General features: G+C 46.0%; 1 protein-coding gene across 2 annotated transcripts in view; it reads left to right on the top strand.

Annotated features, from left to right (window-relative positions):
• The window catches only part of LOC126236376 (guanine nucleotide-binding protein G(o) subunit alpha-like), an 85121-nt gene that overhangs the window by 57659 nt on the left and 14493 nt on the right, over positions 1-12969 (top strand). The window contains exon 7 of one of the 2 annotated variants that reach the window (XM_049945633.1): positions 10100-10465. The exons of the other annotated variant lie outside the window; for it this stretch is intronic. Within the exon in view, the coding sequence (XP_049801590.1) occupies positions 10100-10125 (26 nt within the window). The 3' untranslated portion in view covers positions 10126-10465. Of the gene's footprint in view, positions 1-10099; positions 10466-12969 lie in introns of those variants that run through there. 2 annotated transcript variants of the gene reach the window in all.

Here is a 12969-nt window from a genome sequence, read left to right as displayed (position 1 = left end):
CTAAAAGCTCTGCATCTGAGGATGAGGTGGAGATCCTTGCGTCCGCTGAGGACCTCGATCTCGCCGATCCCTCAGACGCAATGGATAGCACTTGCACGGGTGCTCCATCGGATGCGCAGGTGACCCAGCGGCGTAATCTGCCTTCCCAGTCCCGTCACGCCTTTCTCCGCAATGGACAATACCATCCTCCAGTGGAACTGCAGCGGTTTCTTCCACCATCTAGCTGAGCTCCGCCAACTTATCAGCCTTCACCCTTTCTTCTGCATTGCTCTCCAGGAAACTTGGTTTCTAGCAATGCGAACCCCCGCCCTCCGTGGCTATCGGGGTTATTATAAGAACCGAGCAGCTTATGAAAGGGTGTCTGGTGGCATCTGCATATATGTCCTTCACACTCTGCACAGCGAGTCTGTCCCTCTCCAGACACCTTTAGAGGCTGTCGCTGTCCGGGTGTGCACGCCACAGGCTGTAACCGTCTGCAGTCTTTACCTTCCACCGGATGGTGATGTCTCGCAGCATGTCCTGGCTGCACTGGTAGCCCAATTGCCGCCTCCTTTCTTGCTATTGGGCGACTTCAACGCCCATAACCCTCTGTGGGGTGGGTCAGTGGCAACAGGTCGAGGCGCCATCGTTGAGCATTTATTGTCGCAGCTCGATCTCTCGCTGTTAAATGATGGTGCCTACACACACTTCAGTGTGGCGCATGGCACCTGCTCCTTTCAATCTGTAGCCCTGGCCTCTTACCGTCTGTCCAATGGAGTGTGCATGACGACCTGTGTGGTAGTGACCACTTTCCGATCTTTCTGTCACTACCACAGTGTCACTCTTCTGGGCGCCCTAGCAGATGGGCTATGAATAAGGCTGACTGGGACTTCTTCTCCTCCACTGCCGCTATTGAGCCTCTCTCTAATGATGACATTGATGCGGTGGTTCAATCGGTCACCACCAGCATCGTTACTGCCGCCGAATCTGCCATTCCCCGTTCCTCTGGGTCCCCTCGGCGGCGGACTGTGCCTTGGTGGTCGCCTGAGATCGCTGCAGCGATTACAGATCGCCGGCGGGCGCTACAGCGTCACAAGCGACATCCCTGCATTGAACACCTCATCACCTTCAAACGGCTGCGTGCGCGGGCCCGCCGCCTTATACCCCAAAGCAAGCAGGAGTGCTGGGAGCGGTATGTGTCCACCATTGGCTTCCATGTCACTCCATCGCAGGTCTGGGGCAAGATTCAACGCGTCTACGGCTATCGGCCACCTGTCAGCGTCCCTGCGCACTCACTGACTGGAGCAGTTTGTACTGACTCCGACGTCATTGCAAACCACTTAGCAGAGCATTTTGCTATGAGTTCCGCTTCTGCGAATTACCCCCAGGCCTTCCGCTCCATTAAAGAGCGGATGGAACGTCGGAGCCTTTCTTTTCGCACCCACACTTCTGAATCCTACAACGCTCCATTCAGTGAGTGGGAATTTCACAGTGCCCTTGCCGCTTGCCCTGATACCGCTCCCGGGCCAGATAGCATCCACTGTCAGATGCTGAAACACCTTTCAGTGGACTGCAAGCGATGCCTCCTCGACCTGTACAACCGTCTCTGGGTCGAGGGTGAGTTTCCATCGCAATGGCGGGAGAGCATTGTCATCCCCGTTTTGAAACCGGGCAAAAGCCCTTTGGAGGTGGACAGCTACCGTCCCATTAGCCTCACCAACGTTCTTTGCAAGCTTCTCGAACGGATGGTGAGCCAGCGCTTGCATTGGGTACTGGAGTCTCGGGGCCTTTTGGCTCCATCTCAGGGTGGGTTCCGTAAAGGCTGCTCCGCCGCCGACAATCTGGTGAGCCTGGAGTCGGCCATCCGTACTGCCTTTGCCCGCCGTCAGCACCTGGTCGCTGTCTTTTTCGACATGCGGAAGGCGTACGATACAACATGGCGTCATCACATCCTTTCTACGCTTCATGGATGGGGTCTACGGGGCCCTCTGCCGATCTTTATCCGCAATTTCCTGTCGTATTGTACCTTCTGCGTGCAAGTCGCAGCCTCATATAGTTCCTCCCACGTCCAGGAGAACGGCGTGCCACAGGGTTCTGTTTTATGTGTCTGCCTGTTTTTAATAGCCATTAACGGCCTCGCTGCGGCCGTGGGAAATTCTGTCTCCGCTTCCCTGTATGCTGACGACTTCTGCCTTTACTACAGCTCTATTGGCATTGCAGCTGCTGAACGTCAGCTACAGGGCACAATCCGCAAGGCGCAGTCTTGGGCTGCAGCGCATGGTTTTCAGTTTTCGGCTGCCAAGACCCGCATTATGCATTTCTGCCGGCGCCGAACGGTCCATCCTGAGCCGCGGCTTTCTCTTGACAACGAACTTCTTGCTGTGGTGGAGACCCGCAGGTTTTTGGGGGTGGTTTTCGATGCCCGGTTGACTTGGCTGCCTCATATCCGACAGCTTAAACAGACATATTGGCGGCATCTAAATGCTCTGAGATGCTTGAGCCACACCCGCTGGGGCGCCGACCGATCTACCCTGTTGCGGCTCTACCAGGCGTTAATCCAGTCCCGTCTGGATTATGGGAGCCTGGCTTATGGCTCAGCATCCCCATCTGCGTTACGGGTGCTAGACCCAATTCTCCACAGCGGGATACGCCTTGCCACTGGTGCTTTCCGCACCAGCCCTGTGGACAGCGTACTAGTGGAGGCAGGTGTCCCTCCACTGCGGTTACAACGCCAACGTTTGCTGGCCGCTTATGCTGCCCATGTTCTAAGTTTGCCCGGGCATCCAAACTATCGTCTCCTGTTTCCGCGATCGGTCGTCCATCTGCCAGAACGTCGGCCCCGGTCTGGATGTACAATCGCGGTCCGCGTCAAAGAGCTTTTCTCTGGGCTTCAGGTTTTCACTGTTCCACCTCCTTTCCGGGCCACTTTGCATACACCCCCATGGTGTGTTCCTCGCCCTTGCCTTCGGCTCGACTTGGCAAAGGGCCTGAAGGACTCAGTCCCTCCAGAGGCCTTCCGCTGCCGCTTTTATTCCATCCTGGCCACGTATCAGGGCTCTGGCATTGTTTACACTGATGGTTCGATGGTTGCTGGTCGTGTCGGGTATGCGTTCACTCTAGGGGACCATTTCGAACAATGTTCCTTGCAGGATGGCTGCAGCGTTTACACTGCTGAGCTGGTCGCCATATTTCGTGTCCTAGAGTATATCCGCTCCTGCTCAGGTGAGTCCTTCGTTATCTGTAGCGATTCCCTGAGCGGTTTACGAGCTCTCAACCAGTGTTTCCCTCGTTCTTGTCTGGTGATGGCTATCCAAGGGTCCCTGCATACTCTTGCCCGTTGCGGCCGCTCTGTGGTCTTTGTCTGGACCCCCGGTCATGTTGGTATCCCGGGCAATGAACATGCTGACCGCCTGGCGAAAGAGGCCACGAGTAAATCATCTCTGGATGTTGGCCTCCCAGAGACTGATTTGCGTGCAGTCCTCCGCCGAAAAGTTTTTGCGCTTTGGGACGCTGAATGGCGCGATCGGATCACGCCCAATAAACTCCGTGCCATTAAGGAGACAACGACTGTGTGGCGGTCATCCGTGCAAGCCAACCGCAGGGACTCAGTCATCCTTTGTCGGCTCCGCATTGGCCACTCCCGGCTGACACACAGTTTTTTACTGCGCCGGGAGGACCCTCCTCTATGTCGCTGCGGGGCGGCTTTGACAGTGGCCCACATTTTGTTGGCCTGCCCCCTTTTAGCTGTGGTCGGGCAGACATTTGCGCTGCCTGATACGCTCCCTGCCCTTTTATCTGATGACCCTGTTATGGCTGGCTTAGTTTTACGTTTTATTCGGGCAGGGGGTTTTTATTGTTTACTCTGAGTGTTTGTTCTGTTCTTTTGTGTTGATTCTGGCCATTGGCCTACGATTTTACGCTGAGTTTTTAATGTGTTCTCGGTGGTTGGCTTTTCCTTTTTATCTCTATGGTCGGCCAACCACCATCACACTCTGTGTGATTTTAATTTGTCTTGTCTGATCTCTGTAGGAGTATTTCTTGTCCTGTGTCGTCTGACGTTTTTCCTGCTGTTCGTTTTTCTTCTCTTTCGGTGGTTTTAATTTTTTGGAAAAAGGGACCGATGACCGTCACAGTCTGGTCCCTTTAATCCCCCAAACCAACCAACCAGACATTTGTAAAGGCAAAGAGTTTGGGCAGAGATGTCAGTTGAGGCGGAAGTATATATATATATATATATATATAGACACACTCGCAGGACCGCGCTATAGTTCTAACTAAGCGCGGTCCGCTGGAATTGCTCCTTTCCGGTCGCCATGTTGGATTTTCAGCGCGCTACTTCCTGTCGCGCCCATTCTTATCAGTGACAGCATCCGCTACTGAGGCAGCTGCATGCTTATTCGACTCGAGGCAGCCGCACAATACACACAGTTATGCCTTACAGGAGGAGGATTTATAGAAGAAGGAGCAGAATGCCAGTGTACAAGAGTGTTGATAGCTTTTCAATAACTGCAAATGAAACTGGACAACAAGAGTTACTACAAGGACCCATTACCTTTGTATATATCGCTGGCAGGTCGATAGACACACAGACAAACACAAACATACACACAAAATTCAAGCTTTCGCAACCAACGGTTGCTTCGTTTGGAAAGAGGGAAGGAGAGGGAAAGACGAAAGGATGTGGGTTTTAAGGGAGAGGGTAAGGAGTCATTCCAGTCCCGGGAGCGGAAAGACTTACCTTAGGGGGCAAAAAGGACAGGTATACACTCGCACACACACACATATCCATCCGCACATACACAGACACAAGCAGACATTTGTAAAGGCAAAGAGTTTGGGCAGAGATGTCAGTTGAGGAGGCAAAGAGTTTGGGCAGAGATGTCAGTTGAGGCTGAAGTACAGAGGCAATGATGTTGTTGAAAGACAGGTGAGGTATAAGCGGCGGCAACTTGAAATTAGCGGAGGTTGAGGCCTGGCGGATAACAAGAAGAGAGGATATACTGAAGGGCAAGTTCCCATCTCCGGAGTTCTGACAGGTTGGTGTTAGTGGGAAGTATCCAGATAACCCGGACGGTGTAACACTGTGCCAAGATGTGCTGGCCGTGCACCAAGGCATGTTTAGCCACAGGGTGATCCTCATTACCAACAAACACTGTCTGCCTGTGTCCATTCATGCGAATGGACAGTTTGTTGCTGGTCATTCCCACATAGAAAGCTTTACAGTGTAGGCAGGTCAGTTGGTAAATCACGTGGGTGCTTTCACACGTGGCTGTGCCTTTGATCGTGTACACCTTCCGGGTTACAGGATTGGAGTAGGTGGTGGTGGGAGGGTGCATTGGACAGGTTTTACACCGGGGGCGGCTACAAGGGTAGGAGCCAGAGGGTAGGGAAGGTGGTTTGGGGATTTCATAGGGGTGAACTAAGGGGTTACGAAGGTTAGGTGGTAGGCAGAAAGACACTCTTGGTGGAGTGGGGAGGATTTCATGAAGGATAGATCTCATTTCAGGGCAGGATTTGAGGAAGTCGTATCCCTGTTGGAGAGCCACATTCAGAGTCTGATCCAGTCCCGGAAAGTATCCTGTCACAAGTGGGGCACTTTTGTGGTTCTTCTGTGGAAGGTTCTGGGTATGAGGGGATGAGGAAGTGGCTCTGGTTATTTGCTTCTGTACTAGGTCGGGAGGGTAGTTGCGGGATGCGAAAGCTGTTTTCAGGTTGTTGGTGTAATGGTTCAGGGATTCCGGACTGGAGCAGATTCGTTTGCCACGAAGACCTAGGCTGTAGGGAAGGGACCGTTTGATGTGGAATGGGTGGCAGCTGTCATAATGGAGGTACTGTTGCTTGTTGGTGGGTTTGATGTGGACGGACGTGCGAAGCTGGCCATTGGACAGATGGAGGTCAACGTCGAGGGAAGTGGCATGGGATTTGGAGTAGGACCAGGTGAATCTGATGGAACCAAAGGAGTTGAGGTTGGAGAGGAAATTCTGGAGTTCTTCTTCACTGTGAGTCCAGATCATGAAGATGTCATCAATAAATCTGTACCAAACTTTGGGTTGGCAGGCCTGGGTAACCAAGAAGGCTTCCTCTAAGCAACCCATGAATAGGTTGGCGTACGAGGGAGCCATCCTGGTACCCATGGCTGTTCCCTTTAATTGTTGGTATGTCTGGCCTTCAAAAGTGAAGAAGTTGTGGGTCAGGATGAAGCTGGCTAAGGTAATGAGGAAAGAGGTTTTAGGTAGGGTGGCAGGTGATCAGCGTGAAAGGAAGTGCTCCATCGCAGCGAGGCCCTGGACGTGCGGAATATTTGTGTATAAGGAAGTGGCATCAATGGTTACAAGGATGGTTTCCGGGGATAACAGATTGGGTAAGGATCCCAGGCGTTCGAGAAAGTGGTTGGTGTCTTTGATGAAGGATGGGAGACTGCATGTAATGGGTTGAAGGTGTTGATCTACGTAGGCAGAGATACGTTCTGTGGGGGCTTGGTAACCAGCTACAATGGGGCGGCCGGGATGATTGGGTTTGTGAATTTTAGGAAGAAGGTAGAAGGTAGGGGTGCGGGGTGTCGGTGGGGTCAGGAGGTTGATGGAGTCAGGTGAAAGGTTTTGTAGGGGGCCTAAGGTTCTGAGGATTCCTTGAAGCTCCACCTGGACATCAGGAATGGGATTGCCTTGGCACACTTTGTATGTGGTGTTGTCTGAAAGCTGATGCAGTCCCTCAGCCACATACTCCCGACGATCAAGTACCACGGTCGTGGAACCCTTTTCCGCCGGAAGAATGATGATGGATCGGTCAGCCTTCAGATCACGGATAGCTTGGGCTTCAGCAGTGGTGATGTTGGGAGTAGGATTAAGGTTTTTTAAGAAGGATTGAGAAGCAAGGCTGGAAGTCAGAAATTCCTGGAAGGTTTGGACAGGGTGATTTTGAGGAAGAGGAGGTGGGTCCCGCTGTGACGGAGGACGGTACTGTTCCAGGCAAGGTTCAATTTGGATAGTGTCTTGGGGAGTTGGATCATTAGGAGTAGGATTAGGATCATTTTTCTTCATGGCAAAGTGATATTTCCAGCAGAGAGTACGAGTGTAGGACAGTAAATCTTTGACGAGGGCTGTTTGGTTGAATCTGGGAGTGGGGCTGAAGGTGAGGCCTTTGGATAGGACAGAGGTTTCGGATTGGGAGAGAGGTTTGGAGGAAAGGTTAACTACTGAATTAGGGTGTTGTGGTTCCAGATTGTGTTGATTGGAATTTTGAGGTTTTGGAGGACGTGGAGCTGGAAGTGGGAGATTGAGTAGATGGGAGAGACTGGGTTTGTGTGCAATGAGAGGAGGTTGAGGTTTGCTGGAAAGGTTGTGAAGGGTGAGTGAGTTGCCTTTCCGGAGGTGGGAAACCAGGAGATTGGATAGTTTTTTGAGTTGGAGGGTGGCATGCTGTTCTAATTTGCGGTTGGCCTGTAGGAGGATGCTCTGAACAGCCGGTGTGGATGTGGGAGAGGAAAGATTGAGGACTTTTATTAAGGATAGGAGTTGACGGGTGTGTTCATTGGCTGAGTTGATGTGTAGGTGAAGGATTAGGTGGGTGAGGGCAATGGATTGTTCAGTTTGGAACTGGTATAGGGACTGATGGAAAGAAGGGTTGCAGCCAGAGATGGGAACTTTAAGTGTGAGGCTTTTGGGGGTAAAGCCAAATGTCAGACAAGCCTGAGAAAATAAAATATGGGAGCGTAATCTGGCTAGGGCGAAGGCATGTTTGCGGAGGGAATGTAAATAAAACTTAATGGGGTCGTTGTGGGGGTGTTGTGAGGGTGACATGGTATTAGAAGGTGGAAAGTGTAACATTAGGCTGAAATGAAAATGAAAATAAAAATATATGGGGAGAGATAAAGGTGAACTAGAAAGCAACTGGAGATCTGGTGTGAAAAAAGTGTTGGTTAAAGCTGGGCTGTGTTGATCCTGTGGTGAACTTGGGTTGGTGGACAACGATGTGCATAAAGGTTAGGTGGTTGTGTTGCCACCAAAACAAGTTAAAGGGTGGAGAAATTCAGGAAAATTTCGAAAAACTCCGTGTAAATGTATTAAAAGGAGTGGTTTTGTGGTGGCAGATTATGAGAATGAGGCTAACAATTGTTTTGACGAAGAAATAATGACGTTAAAACCTGTGGGAAGCGGCTAAAAATGATCAATGATGTGGGAAAAACGGAAATGGAAATAAAGCGAAAGTCATTAGAACTAGCCGAAATGGTTGTTTAATAGGTGAAAGGAACTGTTTGTGAACTAGAAACGGGGGATTTTATAGCAGCGGTAGTGTTGAAAGCGGAAAAAAAAAATTTTTTTTTGGTTATGGTTTGGAAGTGGGTTACGTATTATTGAGTATATGTAGGTGGGATAAAATTGTATAGTAGATTATGGTAAAAAGGAGAAGATGAATACAAAGTGAACTTACTGGCAAAAACAGAAAGAGAAAAAAAGACGACAGAAAAGATTTCGAAATGCAACAGTGACAATAACAAACGTAATTGTTGGGTTCAAATTAATGATATGAATATAATAGAGGGAAACATTCCACGCGGGAAAAATATATCTAAAAAAGATAATGTGACTTACCATACGAAAGCGCTGGCAGGTCGATAGACACACAAACATACACACAAAATTCAAGCTTTCGCAACCAACGGTTGCTTCGTCAGGAAAGAGGGAAGGAGAGGAAAAGACAAAAAAAAAATATATATATATATATATATATATATATATATATATATATATATATATATATATATATATATATATATATAAAGATGATGGGACTTACCAAACGATAGCGCTGGCAGGTCGATAGACACACAAACAACCACAAACATACACACAAAATTCTAGCTTTCGCAACCAACGGTTGCCTCGTCAGGAAGGAGAGGGAAAGACGAAAGGATGTGGGTTTTAAGGGAGAGGGTAAGGAGTCATTCCAATCCTGGGAGTGGAAAGACTTACCTTAGTGGTAACCGTTGGTTGCGAAAGCTAGAATTTTGTGTGTATGTTTGTGTGTCTATCGACCTGCCAGCACTTTCGTTTGGTAAGTCACATCATCTTTGTTTTTACATATATTTTTCCCACGTGAATGTATATATATTGAAAAGTGTATTGGAGAAGAATGTAAAAGAAAATTAATAGTAGTGTTACAAGTGTGCATGTAGAAAGCTTTCTACATGCACACTTGTAACACTACTATTAATTTTCTTTTACATTCTTCTCCAATACACTTTTCAATGTTTATGCACTTATTCTCTACCTCCTGTGATTACTGCTTCCTTATACCTTAATCACAATATGATTCTCATAACAATGACTCTGTGTGGCATTAATTTGTTGTTCTACAAACATTCAAATGCCTTTACATTGCTTGGCTAACTCTTCTTCCAACTCTCTATTTCTGTTGATGTTGTCTGTTGTGATAGCCTTGATATCTTTCTTAAGCTTGGCTTTTATGGAATTCAGTTCCAGCTTAAGGGGACATTGTACGTGAAATTCGTTGAAATTTGTCATTTTCTGTTTTCTACTCCATAATGTACTTCGGACTTTAGTGAACATTTTGGTATATAATACATTAAAATCAGACAATTGTGAGACCTTCAAATAATATTTTGAATGTTGATGTGTGACTGTCAAATTTCGCGGCTACGCATATATTGCCACAGTTGAGCAGTCATATCTTGGGAACTACACAGTCTAGAAGGCTGTGAATTGCTTTGTTTTGTGCCTACTGCTACGTCTCAGAAATTGGCATTAAGAATAAACAAATCAGTCCTTTGTTTTTGATACTAGTTTTTGTTGAAAGTAGTGTGATTATCGGCTATTTTTGTAGTAAGCTGACTTCTATTGCTTTTCATATGTAAATAAAATAACTAAGTGTAGGCCATTAGAGATAACTGTGGCAATTTAGAGAAGATGAAAAGAGCTATGTGGAGCACTTTCTTTCATCAAATATCAACCGATGAAAAGCCATGTCATGCTTTGTGTCCACCTCCACCAAACACTGGGTGTAAATATAGGCAAGCTGAATTTTCTGGCACCCTGCATGAATTTACACATAAACATTCTCTTCCTTTGGCAGTAATGGAACCAATCAAACTTATTTACAGAGATTTGGCAAATCCTTAGCTACTAAAGAAGTGTTTACATGGGAAGACCCAGAATGTGAGTGAGTCCTTCAGTAATGTTGTGTGGTGCCATGTGCCTAAAAATACATTTGTTGGCCTTATGAGTCTAAAGTTAGCAGTGTTTGATGTGTAATAACTTTTAATCGTGGGAACTATGAAAGACTTAAGGTTCTGGAGAAGTTCGGGGTAAGATATGGACAGAACACAGCTAAAGGACTGCAGGAACTGGATGAGCTTCGTGTATGTGAAGCAGAGTTAGCTGCTCAGCAAATGACAAAAGAAACCAGAAGGAAAAGGAGGCAGCAAGCAATGGGCTGTTGTGACACTAAAGAAGACACAGACTATGGGCCAGGGCAATTCTAGTGAATAAAAAACGCAGAAATGTAAGTCTGTATAAGAATTTGTAATAAAAAATGTTTTAAACCTCAGTATCTCTGAACTACATTTTTTGCATTAAATGACCCGTCTTCTAAAAAAAAGTACTGATGGTAAAGACATGAAATTTTTATTGCATGTCAAGTGTGAGATTCAACACATCTGGAACTACAATAATTAAAATATCCTGAGTTGTTTTGTTTTTATGTTCATTTATTTACAAGATTCTGTCAAAAAATTGAGTGTTTGGAAAAAAAGATATGCCCCACAATACAATTTTAGAATAATTCTAGTTCAGTGTATCTAGAAAGGTGCATTCAATAATTGCGGAAAATTGTACGTTTGTGTCTTAAAAAGTTGCCAAGGTAATGGGTCACAAAATTCAATAATTTAACATTGGCAGCATAGGACATACAATGTCTCCTTTAACAGATTTCGCCTCAGACTCAGCCGAATCCACACTAGTTTTAACTGAACCAACTCTAGATTTAAGTGAACCTACTTACTCCCCAGTACTATCAAGCATCTGTACCAGTGTATCCCATTTGGGAACCACTTGTGCCTCACCAGCATTACAATCATAATCTTGCAGCATTACATCCTGCTGTTCACCATTAGATAACCTGTACACACCTTTTAGTACACACGACTGTCATCATTATAGTTGCCTTTTATTACTGATTTTTGCTTAATAACCTCCTGCCCTTGGTCCATTGACACATTTCACATTCATATTGACCAATTTCATGTGCCAGGAGCAGCTACACTCTGCTACATTATGCCACACATCACCTGTTGTTTATTTACCGCTGATGCACTACCCTACATGTCAAACAGCTGTAGATGACAGGAGCAACAAACGAAAATACATATGTCTGCCTGTGTTTGTATATGTGCGGATGGATATGTGTGTGTGTGTGTGCAAGTGTATACCTGTCTTTTTTTCCCCCTAAGGTAAGTCTTTCCACTCCCGGGAATGGAATGACTCCTTACCCTCTCCCTTAAAACCCACATCCTATCGTCTTTCCCTCTCCTTTCCTCTTTCCTGATGAAGCAACCTTGTGTTGCAAAAGCTTAAATTTGTGTGTGTGTTTGTGCGTTTTTTATTGTCTCTATCAACATACTAACGCTTTCGTTTGGTAAGTTACAGCATCTTTCCTTTTAATTATTTCTTAGAAAAGCACAATGCATGCAAATGGTGGCCACAAACAAATAACCCATTGAATAACTGAACAGCGTCTATCACCAGTGCAAATTTTGGTATTACTTTGTGCATTCGTACCATTATACCCAGCAGCATGCACTGAATCACAGTGTACAAGTCCCGGTACATGAAAATAACATTCGCAGGATACACACCACTCATAGTGTTATCTGCTCCAGACGAAATACCTCACCAACACTTCATACTCAAGACAACAGGCGAAAGACAGACCACGAGCCCTGCCCCACACTCTTATTTAAAGGTTAAGTTACATGAGCACTCCTCGATTCAGTGCAGATACTTTCATTCTGACCACCATTCATAATTTTCAATACAATTTCATTTAGTTACTTGTGATGAAACATATAAAAATCTTTGCATTCATTTTCCAGCCTCTTAACAAATTCATTTTTACATTATTTTAACAATCGTAAACAAATCTCAGACACATAAATCACCACTTTTGGTACTCTAGTCATAACACTAACTTGACCTTTTTTATAAATCACAACTACAGTTCAATACACGTTGAAAGTTGTTGGAATATTAAGGAAAGAAACTCTTGCTGTAATTTCATTTGTATCTCTTTGGCAGTATTTATGTAAATAATTGTTTGCATTTTTATAGTTTTTAATTAGAAAAGTGATCAGTTTATTATATTGCAGGCATTATCCTCCTTTGTGTGGTGTATCAGTAGTGTGACTTTTGCGATGAATTCAGTTGTTACAATTTACTATAAAGAATAATGCTAATAATGGCAATAACTGTTTAACTATTAAAGTGTCAGGCATGGATTTATGTTGATTGAGGTCATCCCAGTGGCACGGTTCCAAAACTATTGTTGGCTTTTCTTAGGATGCTTGTATTGAGTTGTATTTTCGTTAAAATTATATTAGTGATGACATTTCAAGTCACAGATCCCTCCATATTAACTCATCCTGTGACCATCTTCCTGCCTAGAAAAACCCCAATGACTGCTGGGCCTCATGACCCTTTAGGCACCTTTTCTTTCATACAGTTCCCCCCGTCACAGCCATCTGACAGCTGGTCACCCCAACAGACTTTCACATCGGCCCACAGCCAACCTATCAGATTCATTCTATCCTGCGGCAGTCAAACCGGCTGCTTGTAACGTCGCATACCCCAGCTTCATATCTCACTCTCCTGCTGACTGGTATATGAATTAGCACCATACCTCACTATTCACATAATGTCAAATAATACCAATTTTTTCAGATATCTAACTATGCTAAAATTTGTGTAATAATTTTGT

This window comes from Schistocerca nitens, chromosome 2, assembly GCF_023898315.1.
Source record: "Schistocerca nitens isolate TAMUIC-IGC-003100 chromosome 2, iqSchNite1.1, whole genome shotgun sequence".
Taxonomy (NCBI): Eukaryota; Metazoa; Arthropoda; class Insecta; order Orthoptera; family Acrididae; genus Schistocerca; species Schistocerca nitens.
Note: the sequence above shows the minus strand (reverse complement) of the source record. Positions and strands in the feature narration are given on the sequence as shown.